Here is a 16390-nt window from a genome sequence, read left to right on the forward strand (position 1 = left end):
CTCTGCCTCCTGTGTGGGTAAACTGAGCAACACCCGGTTTGGTCTTTTCCAGAAAGCTTTGTTTGCCAACAAGGTGAGGAATTTCAGGCTAATATCACTAACCTGTTTAACTCTTTTTTAGTTAGGAATTTATTTAGGAAGAAATGCTGTGTGTAAGATACAGTAAAAATTATCATGTATCCAAACAGACATTACAGTGTGCCCTGGAACCTTTGGGAGTATATTCTGCTTTCTTTGGAAAGTCTTTAGCACACATCATAAGCAGCAACAGATACAAATAACTTCTAAAGTGGAGTGTTGAACCTTTCTTCTATCTAAAAGTTTGCATGAAAGCATTTGGAGAATGTACTCTTTGTGCATTGCAGAAGACAGACAACACCAAAGTTTTTAGGTAATAAATATACTCTCAATCTCCGTGTTTAACTGCAGTAGCTGGTTAAAGGTATGGAACTGTCATCTCTGGATTAGCGCTAGAGGGCAGCAGCATTCCACTTTCTTAGACTTGAGGTTGTGTCATTGGGGAAAAAAGATTAAAAAAAATCATTACAGCATGTAATGATCAATCTGTTCTACAAATATTTTTTTGCTTGCTCAGAAAATGACAGTATGGAGTATTTTCTTTGCAATGTCATTTGATCTCTCATCTGAGGGAAGATTGTTCATTTTGCTTGCATTACAGAGTACTGGTATGTTTTCTGTCCATGTTGATGTGCTGTTATTTTCAGTGCCCAGCTTTATTTAGTTTTTTTGATAGTTTTTTAATGAAACTTAGCCTTGGAGCAGCAGTACCGTTGATACCATTTATTCTCCTTTGGCTTGGCAGCATGGCTTGGCATGAATTCAAACCCCAAAATCTTGAGGGAGATCAGCAGAGGTCCTCAGGGATATTGGCTTCCATGCTAAGGAAAAGATATTCCTCCTTGTGTGTAGCTGCATTAGTCCTCTTAACATAAATGAAGATTTTGTGTTTTGGGAAATAGTGTAGTGTAGTGTTTTCAACATTTCAAATCCAATTGTGTATGTATGTTTTGTGAAGCTTAGAAATGTCACTTTTCAGAACTGCCTACACATTGCAGGCTTTGAATGCCATACATCCAAAGACTTTGCAAGCGTTCAGGAAGTCTGCTGTCAGAGAACCAGCGAGCTCCCTCCCACACAGAATGCCGCTCTTGGCAGCTTTTGCTTCATTTCTCTAGTCACTGTTATCCATTTACATGTATTAATAGGAAAGTGTTCATTGCGGCCTGTGCATAAGAAACTGTTGGATATGTAAGTTTTAAAAAGAGGCTCTGCTCTTAGAACTATGTGAGAAACCTTTGGTGAGCCCTAGCAAAGTCAGTGCAGCTCCATTCATGGGGCCCTGCACAATTTGTAGTACTGGATTTGAGGCTCATAGAATGGAACGAGCTGTATCTGGTATACCTGAGCTTTTAATGAAAGCAATTCCTTGCTGAGCCATCTGGTTGGATTAAAGTTCCAGTGTAGCAATTACATGTTCCATCTGTTTGTATTGCCTTTGTATCGTACCAGGCTGCCCTGTGGGATTTGATCCTGCCAGTGCTAATGAATCCAACTGGGTGTGTTAGCAGGATTAGTAAAACCCTGAGAATTGTAGTCATATCTGTTTCTGATTCACACTTCTGTTCAGATTTGATTCTTCTGTTAGAGTACCCTTAGTCCTCTCACTGGTCTTACTTTTTAAACATCAGGCAGCATGGATACGGGGTGTGTACGCTCAGTGCTCAGCATGAAGGTGTATACATGCGCGCACATGCTGTGTGTAATTTGGCTGCTTGGTCTGTTCCTTGAAAATGGTACAAAGAAGTAGGTACGATAACATACGTGAGAAAGCAGGAAACTTGATTTCATAGTCCCTTAGAGAGTAACTTTAATGTGTTAATTAAATCTACATTTCTGAGTTTGTTAGCTAATGCATTAGGGGTTTCTTCAAAAACCTCTTCTGGTGCCAAAACAGATTCTGGTGATTTTTGTTTTAAACTAATTGATAAAGTTAGGTATCAGTGCATTGCCACTGTATTTTCTTATGACGTGAATAAGGAAAAGGAAATGCATCTTTGGGTGATAGTAAAGCTGTTAAGCAACATATTCAGCAGAGGCAGTTGCATATTTATAGTTAGTCATATCCCTGTACCTTACCTGTGGTGTTCAGTGAGCTTTCCTAAAAAGACAACATGGAGAAGTTGTCAGGACAGGACCTCTGTACTTTTGCAGTAGGCTTTCTTGCAACCCTGACCAGCCCAGCTTGGAGAGGAGGAGTTTAATAGAGATTAGTTGGTTGTGATGTTTTTGCATTGGTCCTTCGATTTGGTAATAATTTGTCTCATTTTGGCTGCAAAGAAGAGGACAAAGCAGGAAATGGAGAAGAATAAAGAATGCTGGGAAGAATGTATGTGACTGAAGTCTGATTTTTGTGACATGATTTATGAGATTGTCAGCTAACTATTCAAGAACAATTTTATAGTATTGAGTAATCTTATAGTTCTTAATGTTTCAAGTAATGTAGCTAGAGAGGGATGAACATTACTGTGTGCTGAGAGCTTTCACTAAAAGGATTTGCTTCTTGCTATTGAATACAAAAAAGATCCATTTCTGGTAGGTTGCTGCATGCAGTGTACCTGGAAAAAAAAAAAAAGGCCAGAAGGTTTCTTCTCTCAAATATGATAATAGCTGTGGTAAATTCCTGAAAACAGTGTAAGCTGGAGGAGACACCTGAAAATTTAGCATTTGAATGTGTCCTGCCCCAGAGGTTCTAAAGGAGCTGTGGTGTTTTTTTGTTGGTAGTATGTACGTGTATTTTCAATATCTAGTTGTTCCAGTAAAAATCATTAGTACAGTTTCTGTTGTTAATTGTAGCAGAACAAACCTGTTGGTTCCTGTGAAGTGCCACCTCGCCACATGATAAATCCATCTTCCAGAAGACTGGTGTTTTTCAATTTTTGCACCATGCAGACTACCAAACTACTGGTATATTGTCCAAGCAGCATTGGGGGCAGTTTACAAGGGCATATAGAGCACCTGCCTGCAGATGCAGACAGGAGTCTTGTGGACCTTCAAGTAAATTAAGTGCCTAACTCCTGCTCACATCACAGGTGCTTATCCTCTTTAGATGAGTTTGTAAGTCTGATTCTCAAGATGAATTTTTAACTGCTTAGATAGCTTTGTGAACTTGATCCTTCAGTGAACAATGTTCTGTGATCTGTGGTGATTTTATCTTTGTTATTGGCTGATATATTTGGGGGTCTTGAAATAGATTGTTACAGACCTGTTGTACCTTGAAGATCTTGGGTGAGTGAAAGACAAGCAGGCAGTCTTTTAACAATTCTGCTAATTCCTGTCTTTATTCCTTGCTTGAATTGTGATTTGCATTTAGCATCCAGTAGGTTTTCCTATGGTAGCAATTAATATCATTTTTTTACTTGTTTTTCTCTTTGTCCCTAGGGTGTACTGGACAGATTTTCCCAAATTCAACCTAAGCTCATCTTCTCTGTTGAAGCTGTTATATACAATGGCAAAGAACATAACCACTTGGAAAAGCTGCTTAGTGTGGTAAAAGGTATTTCACTGCATACCAGCTAGTCTTAGTTCTGCTGTAGTTCCGTGAGCACTCAAAGCCTGTACTGCCACTAAAAGCGACACTTTTGCTTGTCACTGTCTTTCATCCTTTATGGTATCTCCGTGGCCACTTAGAATTTCAGAACTGATTTGAGTAAAAACTAACCAGTTTTTTGTGTAATTCTATCAGTCTTTTGCTAGCTTAGCTTAAATTTACTGCTGACTAATTTGTGACAATATAATTGGGGGAACAGGGAAAGATGATACTGGTGTTTTTAAGCCCAAGTGAAGTGCTGCTGAAAACAAATGGAAAGGTATTACAGCACTAAAGCTTGCAGATTTACACATGTATTTCTTTAAAAGGCTGGTAGTATTGAGGAAATTGTATCTTAGGTAACAACTCAATCTTCTGGGGTTTCTTAACATTTAAAACTATATCCAGTAGTCGGATATGTGTCAAAATTATTTCTGTTACTTAGTGCATTACACTGTACGATCCAGTCAAACAGAAAAGGCCTTTGGTTTATGTAACTGAATGTAAGAAATAATTTTTTTTTCATCCTTCTTCCAGGGCTTCCAGATATAAGAAAAGTGGTGGTGATTCCATATGTCTCCTCAAGAGAAACCGTAGATATTTCCAAAATTCCAAACAGGTAATGGGAGCTTCTGAGCTGTGACTGCCCTAACTAGGGGATTGAGATGTATGTTGACAGCTATTGAAACTGCCTGATCTCTTGAACTTGCAAAAGCTAGGATTTAGCCAGATTTCTTAATGTGGGTCCAGCTTCATACTGAAAACAGAAGTAGTATGTAGCTGCAGATGTTTTGCTTATACAAAACCACCGTTGGTATTAATGATTCTCAAATGAAGGCAAAATTCAATAGGATGTAGTAGGAAGAAGTGGCTTCCAGAAATAAATAATTAATAATTTAAGTGATATTTTTAGACATAATTTGTTTTGCTTATTTACTGGTCTGGATTACGTATGTTAGATACCTTCTGGAAACGGTTGAGTTCCAGACTTTGTGTTGAAGGTCCAACTGGTCCAGTCTGCTTTGAGCTGTTAAGACTGGCAGCTGGTTGTTGGTGCAGTTTATAGGCCTGATTTTGTTGTGATACATCTCAATATTATACTAATGTTCTATTTTAAAACAGAAAAAGGAAAGAAAATAATAAGCAATTCAAAGAGTAGAAAGACTAGGAATAAAAATAATATACATAGTTTGAGTATATAGCTTATTGTAAGAGAGCTATTAAGATACAGATGTAATCCTATATGTGGGCTGGGGTAACGCTTTCAAAAATTTTTTAAATGTTCCTTTTTTCCCCTCTTATTCAGTGTCTTTTTAGAAGACTTCCTTGCTACTGGGAAGGGAGACCAGGCCCCCCAGCTGGAGTTTGAACAGCTGCCTTTCAGTCATCCTCTTTTTATCATGTATTCGTCAGGCACAACAGGGGCACCAAAATGCATGGTTCATTCAGCAGGGGTATGTCTTTCCTCCTGGACCTGTACTATCTATATTTAACTACCTATATTTTTCCTTTATCAGTATCATACCATAATGTACTTTAAGGAAGAATTGATTGCTGACAGTTTTTCAGTGACTTGCAGTGAAACTTTGTATTTGTGATGCTTCGAAAGCAAATACGGATTATTAAGGATATAAAATAATTTGGTTTAGAGATTGGTGTGGAGACCTTTCAGATTTCAGCTGTCTCCTGGGAGCAAGTGTCAGTCTCAAAAGCACTAGTAGAACTGGCCGGACTGATATTTGTAGAAGAAGGGCCAAAGAACTTGAATTGGGTGCTTGGAACTGATTTTTGGATGCTTAAGTTGAGACCCATAGGGAGCTTGCAATTTTTATTATCTAGAATTTTTTTGACCTTAAACTTTACTCCAAACTTTTATCAGTTCAGAGAATGTCATCCTCATCAGTCTTTTTTAAGGAAGGAAGCCAGAAGGTTAGCTGTCTCTTTGTGTGTAGGTTTTTGCTTTGTATGGAAGCTTTGCTTTATGCAGTGTCTTCTTGTGACTAATGGTATATATGGTGTAACTGCCAAAATCTCCCATGCTCACATGCTTTCCGTTTACTATTCATGTTCTAAAAGTTGTTCTAGGCAACTTACTGAAGTTCAGGAAGTGACTCCAGCAGTCAGGCATAGTGTTGAAACTTTAACTCTGCCATTAGTATAGTCCTTCATAAAAGACAGGGCTTTTTCCCCTTAAGGCAGGCAGAATGTCTTGTCTAGCACATTTATACCAACTTGTATACATTAAACTGTACAACTATTAGCTGGAGTCCATTGTTTCTGCTATTTGCTCTGAAAGTCAGGATGAGCATCTTGCAAGACTGGCTGTAGAGTTGTCTAGATAGCCTGAGGGCAGGAGCACTTTGATGTTATGCCCATAGTGTGTATGTTCTTGCCTCTCTTTGATGGCAAGAAATGGAGGATTTGCCCACAGACAAATCCCATGCTGCCTGTAAACACTCTGCTTTATATATTATCAATAGGAGATTATACAAGGCAGCATGCGACATATAAAATGGTCCCTTTGGGACACAAATCCTATGTTGTGAAGAAGAAAGGAGGAGGCGTATTTTGAAGTTTGACAGCTGTTTTGAAGCTGTGCTGGCTTTAGACTGATTAAGTACTTGCAGAGATGGATTAGCAAAAACAGGATAGGTGTGTTGCATGATAAACAGTAGGGAGATGAAAAACACAGATGTAGATCAGACAACAGGACTTTTCTCTGTTGCAAAGTTCTTTCTCTTCCCATGTTATATCCATATGGCTGCTTAGCTTGCCCTTAATCATGCCCCTGTTCTCCACCTGAATCACCTTGTCAGTTCCTATAGAGGTACCTTAGAGTTTAGGTACAGACCTCTCCTCCCCAGCAAGGATGAGTAAATGCAATGGTTTGTTGAATAGGATATGTTATTTATGAGGATTCTGTATTCCCACTGAGCAGCATTGTAGTTCCTGTATTGCAGGGTGATTTTTTTTTTTTTCTTCCTTAAGTTCTGGTGCTAACACCTCGGATTGGCCTAAAAGCAAATTGTTGCGTTGGAGGCTTCCGTGGTTTGCATGCTTTGTAAGTGTCAGTTTGAACAGGGCCTACAAATAAAATCCATGCTAAGAAATTCTTACATGTCTTCTGCACGCTTGATTGGGTTCCTCTGTTCTTGGCTTAATCTTGTTTTCACTGTAATTAATAGGAGGATTCTCACTGATTTCAACAAAAGCAGAATTAGCCCACAGTCTGTCTCATTTTCCAGCCTCAGATTAACCGAAGTTTGGTTTTGATAGTCAAAAACGCAAGAAGAGATGACATTTCAGTGAAGACATTTCAATTATTGCTTATTTGCAGTGTGCTTCAATGCTGTTTTGTTACTGTACTGATCTTACAGATCCTAATAGGCAGCTTCAAATTTGCAACTCGGTTTATTTAATTCTGCAGTATGTTTCTGGTCTGTTTTCTCTGCACATACTCTGTTTTCTTGACACACAGTGAAATAACGTATGTAAATAATGAAAATGAAGCCAGGTCATGGGAGATGATTTAAGAAGTAGTGCCTCAGAAGGAGTAAGATTTTTCTGGTGTTGGAAGCAAAGCTGTATCGTATTGAACACTTGAGTGTGCTACAGAAAGACATTTGGAGGTTTCTTTCTATTACTTGAAAAACATTAGTGAGTAGTTGTTATTTTTAAGTCCTAAAAACATGGATTCTGCTTCCTGCCTCATTCATACAGGCCCCTTTTCAGTTATTCCATATTCCCAACTATCGAAGGAGAGAATTTTTTGATACAATCCTAATCAGCCCATTTCTATTCATCTTGAGGACTCGCAAGACCTGGGCTTAAATAGTTGTGCTGCTATGGACTTCAGGTCTAAGCGTAGGCAAATCACTCTGAGGATTTTTTTCATGCTCGGACTCTTTCTGAACACTGTTTAGAGAATGCTGCTGGTTTGAGACCAGGACCAGCAGCCATGAGTAGCTGCTCTCTCCCAGCTATGTAACCGCTTAGCACTGGTCCCTTATGTGCTGATAGTGTGGCTCAGGAGCAGCCATGCCTACTGATTTTTTGACACTCCAGATGCTCAGCACTCTATCAGCCGTATGTTAAGCCCAATGAAGACAAGCAGACCAGTAAGTTTTTTATCAGCTGCCAGATCTGTGTCATGAAATGCTAAATGCTTAGGATTTATTTTGAGGGTCGTATAAGTCCTATAAATAAACAAGTCCTATAAATAAACTTGAGAGAGCATCTTGGGCCTTAAGCTCTTTAGAACAGCTATGCCTTCTACCACAATACTTTTGTTTCTGGACTGAGACTTAACCAGATTTTGCAAGGGAATAGTTCATAGCCTCTACCTAAAGTAATTGTTAGAAAATTTTCTTTTGGTTCTAAAACTGTGAAATAGCAACAACTAAATGAAGGAAAAAGAAAGCCAGTATTAATTGAATTTGACTTTTAATTTCACTATTTTGTGTGGCTATTTCCGATTCTCCTGCAGGGGCAATGTGCTTCCTTTTACAAATGGAATAATTGCTAACACCTGCAATTCTTTTGGTAACCTTAACAATTAAGTTAGATACAGTGTTTCTAAATCCTGATTTTTAAATTTTTTTTTAATTTTTAAATGTAGGTAATGGTAGCTATAGCTAGGTGGCAGCATTGTGACAGCTTCGTGTATTCAAACAGTAGCAGGTGAATTCAGACCTCGTTCCTTTGCACTGCAAAGAGAAAATAAGATTTACTCCTTTATTTTTATTTAATGTTTTCTGCCTTTTCTCCCGAAGTGTGTGCCAGTTTTATGACTCTCCTTTTTCATTTCAAATGTTTATCTGTAATCTATTTTCTTTCAGCATAAATCGTGTTTTATGCTTATGAGGCTCTTAATACTTCCACTATAACTCCTTGCATAAATGCAAAAACCCTCTTTATTTTAAAATCAACCACATTAATTTGTCACTGCAGTGAAGTGACTTAATGAAGTAGTTTGTAAATTTATTTATCCTAACAAGTTATGTTTTAATGATGATCAGAAAGGTACTTTAGCAGCATTTCCAACAAAAGAGAAAAGGAAGTAATATATTTAACTAAATTATTAATATTGATGCTTTGAGCAGTGAGATTTTTCACATTGCTAGGCACTTCAATGTTTACAAGAGATGTGTATAGTTAGGTCTTTTGTCTCCTAGATCTTAATAGATAAGATAGTTTGGATAAATAGTGTTAATGTATTGCAGCTGCTGCAGTTTGTAGTGGCTCTAGGTCCTTCATTCCTCCCAGTTGCCTAGATATACTGAAAATGAAACTCTGTCAAAGGGCTCATCTTCTTGGAAAAACTGGCTGGTAAAAGCATGCTGTTAAAATTATAGCCTGCATGGTGTACTATGCAACTCTGATGGCTGGCTGGAGTTGGAAGTGAAGGAAGTTATTTATTCCATGGATTAAAAATGATGTGCAGTGGGAATTGCTGAGGTCTAATGAGAGAGCCTTTAATCCTGGAGTGTGTCCTGCGAAGTATTGACAACATTGGGTTTTTTGAAGTCTTAATGTGCTGTCAGTTTTGCTTTTCATTTATGTGAATTTTTTCTTTCACTGTGGTTTTTTTTTTCCAGGGTACACTAATCCAGCATCTGAAGGAACACATTCTTCATGGCAACATGACCAGCAATGACATTATTATGTACTATACAACGGCAAGTGTGGCTTATTAAGGCATTTTTAGAAACACTTTAATATATTTTTCTTATAAAGATGGGACAGCTTTTCATATAAATCTACAAGTACGTTTTAATGTATTCTTGTTCTGCAAGGGATTGTTCTACTTAACGGAGTTTAAAAAAAAAAACAGGTGGAATAACAAAATGCAACAGGGACCTTTCTGATGAAAGGTCAAACCCATGTTAAATGTTTCTGATCTAATTAGTGAGGAAAATGGATTGATTTTTACAGTCTTTTAGGTTTATTGATCTAACTGCCTCATCAATATCACCTGCAATCTACTTTCCTGCATCATGCAAGTCTAGACCATACTGAAGATGAGAATTTGTTATGTCTTTCTGTTTTGGTGGGGAGGAAAGAAGCTCCTCAACTCGTAAGTTTTGTAAAGGAAAGGGAATAAAACTGATCTATGTAGGAGTTCAGTTATGTGGTGTTTTTTTTTCCCTAATGCTGTGGTAAAGAAAATTACTCCTAAGTCTTCTATTACTGTAATGGTTTCGGAAAGCTAATGTCTTTCCTCATGACTTCCCTTCTGAACTTTAACACTACTAGTCCATTTGCAATATCTCCGTGGAGGAATCATTATAATTACCTTGTCCCAAATTTGTCCTGTCTCTTGACTTATGCTTTAAAGGTACGTGTATAGGGAGGTATGGAATCCCCATCTCATTAGGTACCTGTAAGGTTAAGTTAGATGAACATCCATCAGGAACGAGTAGCTGATCCAGTCTTGGGACAGGTGAGAGGATAAACAGTGCTCCAGCCTTATTTTCTGATTCCTAAACAATACGATCGGATGTAATCAGCAGAGGTGGGCATAAACTTAGGTTTAACAGTTTCTTAAAGCAGGAAAACTTTGGGTGAGGCAAGTGGAGGGCAAGATGGCACCTCTTGCATAAGGGCAGGGAGTATGCTTTGGTCCAGATGATTCTGCCAAGAGCTACATCTGTCCATCATTTCCTAGTTGCCTGTAGCTCCTCTACCAGCATATGACAGCAAGCAACACTCCTGATCCTGTGAAAGAGCTGCCAGAAAAGTGGGCAGTTAGCTGACAAAGATAGAAACTAATGTAGGTATTGTCTTTTTTCCAGACTGGCTGGATGATGTGGAATTGGCTAGTGACTGCACTTGCTACAGGAGCTTCAGTGGTCCTGTATGATGGGTCTCCTCTAATTCCATCACCAAATGTGCTTTGGGACTTGACTGACAGACTGGGGTATGTAAGCAAGATTAAATGGAAGGATAATGGTCTTTGTTCCTGTTACAATAACCGCATACAAGCAACCTCATTAAAGGGGTTATTCCGTTGGTCAGAAACTAGTATGTAGCATGATAATCTATCTTCTGGCTTAGCCTTGAGTGGAACTACTTTTTAAAATTTTGTACTTAAACAGTCTTTGAGAGAGAGCAGAAGAGACAAAAAGCTGATTGTTTCAAATTTGAGTCAAGTATTTGGATTCCAGGAAAACAAAGAATTTTAGTTCAATAGTCAGTTTTCAAGAGCAGCCTTTTCAAAAGGCAGTAATTGGGAGCAATCTGAAGAGTAATTTCTCAGCATACTCAGAAAATAAGAATACTTTATTTCAAGCAGCTCAACATAAGACTCAGTGTAGCACTTTGACTTAAACACGTAAATTGACTGGAAAGGCTCAGCAGGGTTGCTTATATTTTCATACTTTGCTTTTTAATCTATAATGCCTAATTCTCCCTGTCAAGCTGTTTGTTAATTGTTTTATGCAGTTCTTTGTCCCTAAAAATGCTCACAGTGCCCTCTGTCGAAGCTTAGAGAAATGGCAGGTATTGGATAAACTGCTGTAAAATCCTGTGGTCGTATTTAGCTTTGTACACTGGTTAAACTTTGATTTTTTTTTTTGTAACTTTCCTATTTTGCCAAGGAGTAGATCTGAATGATATTACTGGTAAAATAATGAGTTCAATTTTTAATTGGTAATTAAAATTAATTCATTTGTGGTGGAAAGTAGATGCCAAAAGATTCAGTTTCTGACTCTTGATAATTAATAATTTAAACTTCCCTCTGTCTTTTGTGACATGTAATATTTAAAGACTGACATTTTGTCTCTGGCTATTATAATTGAAGGTTAATGCGTAGTCAGAATGCTTCCAGTAAAAAAAAAAAAAACCACAAAGTTAAGATGCTCCCCCCCGCCCAAAACCCCAGTAGAACAACAGGCAAAAATTTGGAATCAAGAAATAACACAGCTTATTTTTAAGCATTGTTTCTACATGCCAAAAGTAAGTGAAGATAACTGAAATGTGTCTGCATGTCTCACTTTTGTAATCTGGTGCTAAAAGCGGTGGCCATCTGTGTGGTACTTCAAAATGCAGTCTGTTCCCAACTCAGTCATATGTTAAGTATGTAAAAAAAAAGGCTTCAACATGTTAAGACTACCTTACTTCTCTGAAGATGTACCATACTTTCCTTCAGATAGCATATTCTTATAGTATCATCAAGATACTTCATACCGCATGACAAGAATTACTCAAGTGGACATGAATTAAAGATCTGTTCAAGTGAACTGTATTTAGTCACCATCCACCAATTATATAGCCTTTGGAAAGAAGTAATAGGAGACTAGGCTCTACATGTGCTGTAGAGGACGTGTCAAAGAGCTTAAAAATAAACAGAGAAGCATTACGTATTCTAACTGTAAAATAAGCAATAATTTGAAGCATGGAAGGAAAGTAGAATATTACACAGGAGTAAAAATAGTTCGTGTGATTGTGGTACATAACTGGAGGAGCAGTATACTTCTGTGGGCTCTCATGGTGCTGTTCCCGTGTACCTGATAAAATGCTCTATGCACCAATGTGTTTCTGCAAATAGCCTGTCCCTCTCCCTACACAGGAGGTGGCAGCCTCTCAGTAACTGTCATCCACCTAAGTGGCAAAGGAAGACATCCCTTTTGATAGTGTTGAAATAGCCCTGTCTCTGTGTCTGAAACTATATTATCTCAAGAGCTGTTCTACCTTCTATCTTGCCTTTGGAGTAAAAGCAAAGATAGGAGGTTCTTATTTTAAGTTCTACTGATGTATGTATTGCCCATGTTCTGTGCACTCTGACTGTATCCCTTACCCTTATCTGTCTCTATGCGTTATCTTGAGTGAGTTTATTGCTGTAATATAAAATAGCAGAAGGCATGGAAGAGGATTTCCTGGAAGTCAGCAGAAACATTAAACTAGCATTTCCATCAATAGAGTAGGGAAAGGGTACAGCCTTCATTTCAAGTTTTAATTATGTTTTATTGGAGAACTCTAAATACACTTTTTGCGAGGGCAGAGTTAAATTGTTTGGTTAGCTAGGCGAAATTTCCTGCTCAGTTAGGCACCTACAACTCACTTTAATCAGTGGAAACTGAACAGGTATCTAAGAGAAATTAACTGGCTGCTGTCTTCAGAGTAAAGTATTCTTTGTTAAACTGTGCCTTGAAATGGCAAAATTTTTATATGTGAGAGTGTAACAAGGCAGCAATTTTGTGTTAAACAGCTTAGTGGCAATTATGGCCCATTAATGAAGTAAATGTTATAACATTTTGTGATGTCTTTGGAGTGTTCTGCAGTTATGAATTCCTGTAAATGAAAGTGAACGTTTTCCACGAGGTGGGAAAGCTTTGCTTAATATTTAAAGATAGAATTAAAAGTTTCAAAGCTGCAGAAATGACATGTGATCTGACTAATTTTGATTGCTCAAAAGGATGTGCGTTGCACTTAGAAAGCTTTAAGAGACTGCATTGCTTGACTAATCAATATAGAGTGTCTTAACAGCCTTTACTTACTGCAGTGGGAATTGCAGGTCGTTAGAGTCTTAGCATATTTAAATATGCAAAACACTTAAACTTTTTTTCTCTCTAGGATCACTATCCTTGGAACGGGTGCAAAGTGGCTGGCTGTGCTAGAAGAGAAAAACTTAAAACCATGTAAGCTTCAAAAAGCTATTGAATACCTTCTGTCCTCCCTCCTACCTGTCCTCTGCAGGTTCCGTATCTTGTCACAGAGTCCTTTATGTAATTATTCTGGATTGTAGTGACAAATAGTTACAAACTCTTGTAAAAATTCTACCTTAACATATTTTCTTGATTTCCTCCTTTTTAAGGCGAAACACACAATCTCCAAACACTTCACACTATACTGTCTACAGGATCACCACTCAAATCTCAAAGCTATGAGTATGTCTACAAACACATAAAAAGCAGTGTCCTCCTGGGATCCATTTCAGGTGATGCTTTTATGCTGTGTGCATCTTACTAATTCTGTTCATTGCCTGTGCATTTCCTTCTTGCTTGTTTGCTGCTGTATATTTGGGAAACTTAAGCCTTGGATCATCCAGGCTTGGATATAGCTAAACTGGAATTAATTGTCGTCTTAGCACAGAGATTTTCTGTGTAATTGTGTGCCATAATGAAGCCCGTACACTCAAAGGCTTTTAGGTGGAATGTCTCTGACATGGTGAATGTTTTGGGTTTTAGCTTTTTTTTTAAGTAGGATCATTTATTTTGACTGGCTGTCCTTAGGGGTAGCAGGGTGAGATCAAGGAAAGAGTCTATTAACCTACAGAACATACTGTTCTGCAAATAGCTGACTTTAGCAGAAAATACCTCTTGGAGAGGTTTTTCCATGTTCCCATTTCAGTTATTTTGTGCCAAGTAATTGGCACTGCAGACAGATTTTTTTATAAATTATATAATTAGAGAAATATCAAGCCCACATACTGTGCAGTTTGTTGTGAGGAGTGCTAGATGAGGTAACTTCTATTCACATAAGGTCCACCACAGAACTCTTCATTCTGCTCTGTAACGAGGACTGACTTTTTCAAAGGGCTTTTTAACTCAGTTTAGTTTGATTTTTTTTTTTTTAAAGTCTGACTATTCTGCTGCTGAAATCACCTCTGACTCTGGTCTTAGTAAGAGTAATGCTGAATCTTGAACTTGCTACTATAGACATTAATAGTCTCAAATGCAAAGACTATTTTTAAGTAAAGCTAATGTGATTAATTTGTCTTATAATTTTACTTTGAAGTCCTAGAAAGACTATAAATATTCCAGTTAAGTAAGCATGTTGACAGTATCTGTTTTTAAAGTAACTGTCCATCCTATAGGCATGGCTCTCCTCTCCCCCTCTGCCCTATGCTAAGGAGAACAAGGTATAAAAGCTAGGTAAATATTGAGTGGAATAGCTTGACTGGTTACTTTAAACTAATGAAAACAAACAGGAAAACATTTCTAAATGATCTTAAATATCTAAATCTGTAAACTAGGGCCTATTTGTTTTCTCACTCTCACATAAACAGAAGCTTCCTTAAATGAGATTAAAGAAACTGTTGGAAGAAGCAAAGTTATGCCTTAAGCAATATTTCTGCATGAAGGGCATACACGTATAAAAAGACATGTACAGTAAGAAAAGAAAAACCTTCTTTTAATAAAAGTTACATAACTTCCTAGATAATACTGTCTATTCTATGCTGCTTAATGTGGATCAGAAGCATTTGGCAGAGGTGGCAGTTTGCTGTTCTCAAGTTCTTACGTAGTTTTCAGTTTTGCTTTTTCCTGAAAGTACTGTGTATTCTAAATTGACTTCTTTTATTGTAGGTGGGACAGATATAATTTCGTGTTTCATGGGTCAGAATGTTACAATTCCAGTTTACAAAGGAGAAATTCAGGCCAGAAATCTTGGAATGGCTGTAGAAGCATGGAATGATGAAGGTAGCTATTATCCAAAATATATTATGCATGATTATGAAATATGGTAGTTACATGACCTTTAAGTATTATTCATTGGATGGGTAAACAGTCAACTGTTAAATGCGTGATTTCACTTTGGAAACATGTTCTGCAAACCAGTGTCTGGATCCATCCGATCTGGATCATACAGGACTCTGGTGAAGATAATCAATGTGTGAAAAGGCCCTCCTTTTCCGTTACTCTGTGAAAGCCTATCAAGGCCAAATTCCAGCCTCTGGTGTGCATGCTAATTAGCTACGTTGCTGTGGATGCCAGGTTGGCTTCCACCCTGTGGTGTGACTCTCCTGAAGTTACTGGGATTAAGATAGGGATGAATTTTAGGAATTGAACACAAGCTGTTAAGACCACCAGTCACAACTCCTCTCATATCTACATCAGCATCTGGCATGTAAGTAATAACTGTAGATGCTCTTTGCTTTGGTACTTTCTTGTTTACAGAAGGGAAATGCAGAAAATACCTCTTTCTTTGCAAACAGGAAAACCAGTTTGGGGTGAAAGTGGAGAGCTGGTTTGTACCAAGCCTATTCCCTGTCAGCCTACGCACTTCTGGAATGATGAGAATGGAAGCAAATACAGGAAGGCATATTTTTCAAAATTCCCAGGTATGTAATGAAGGGCTTTGGATATTGCTTAAACTGACCAAGGACACAGATTGTATTGCTGCTCTTGGGAAGGTACAGGTTTATTCTTGCCCAGTGATAGGCAGGTGCAGCTTTGAATCTAGACTTCCAGGGTGAGAACTCTATGGCATGTTACATAATATTTCACTCTCTGTTTTCTAGTGCTTTGTTTGGAATATGGATCCAAATCAATTTAATAAGTATTTCTGGAAAGCTCCAATCCCATTTTGCTCCTGCTCTCATTAGGCAGATATGACTGTAACAGCCTGATAATCTGTAGGGCAGACATAAACTGCTTGGCATGAGTGTGAAATGGAAGTGCTGAATAGGTCAGGGAGCAATCCTCCGTTAATGACTGCTACTGCACCTTTGCCAGACTGCTCCTACCTAGCTGGAGGAGTGAATCCTAAGGGATAAGTGCTGACCTGCTACCTCATTAGCATGAGGTTTAAGTATATGCTGCCTCAGACATGCATATTCTGCATTCATACAGTCTTCAGTGGTGGTAAGAATAAAGGAACAGGAACTGTGGGCCAGAGGCTTTCTTCCCAATAGTTGTGGAGGACTCTACTCATCCAGAGCTTTTGCCTATGTGGCACAGCGATGCTGAACCCCCTGCTGCCTACTGGGCAGGGTCTTTTATAGGAGCAGGACCTCAAGTGCTTCTTTTTGGAGACAGAAGCTTTTTTATATATAGCAGCAAT

General features: G+C 38.1%; 1 protein-coding gene across 1 annotated transcript in view; it reads left to right on the forward strand.

Moving 5' to 3' along the window:
* AACS (acetoacetyl-CoA synthetase) overlaps positions 1-16390 on the forward strand; it is a 44031-nt gene that overhangs the window by 20532 nt on the left and 7109 nt on the right. The window contains exons 6-14 of the mRNA XM_069794883.1: positions 3460-3574; positions 4145-4226; positions 4914-5061; positions 9205-9285; positions 10402-10526; positions 13181-13245; positions 13422-13544; positions 14914-15027; positions 15543-15668. Coding sequence (XP_069650984.1) covers positions 3460-3574; positions 4145-4226; positions 4914-5061; positions 9205-9285; positions 10402-10526; positions 13181-13245; positions 13422-13544; positions 14914-15027; positions 15543-15668 — 979 coding nt within the window. The remainder of the gene's footprint in view (positions 1-3459; positions 3575-4144; positions 4227-4913; positions 5062-9204; positions 9286-10401; positions 10527-13180; positions 13246-13421; positions 13545-14913; positions 15028-15542; positions 15669-16390) is intronic.

Source organism: Haliaeetus albicilla, chromosome 10, assembly GCF_947461875.1.
Source record: "Haliaeetus albicilla chromosome 10, bHalAlb1.1, whole genome shotgun sequence".
NCBI lineage: Eukaryota > Metazoa > Chordata > Aves > Accipitriformes > Accipitridae > Haliaeetus > Haliaeetus albicilla.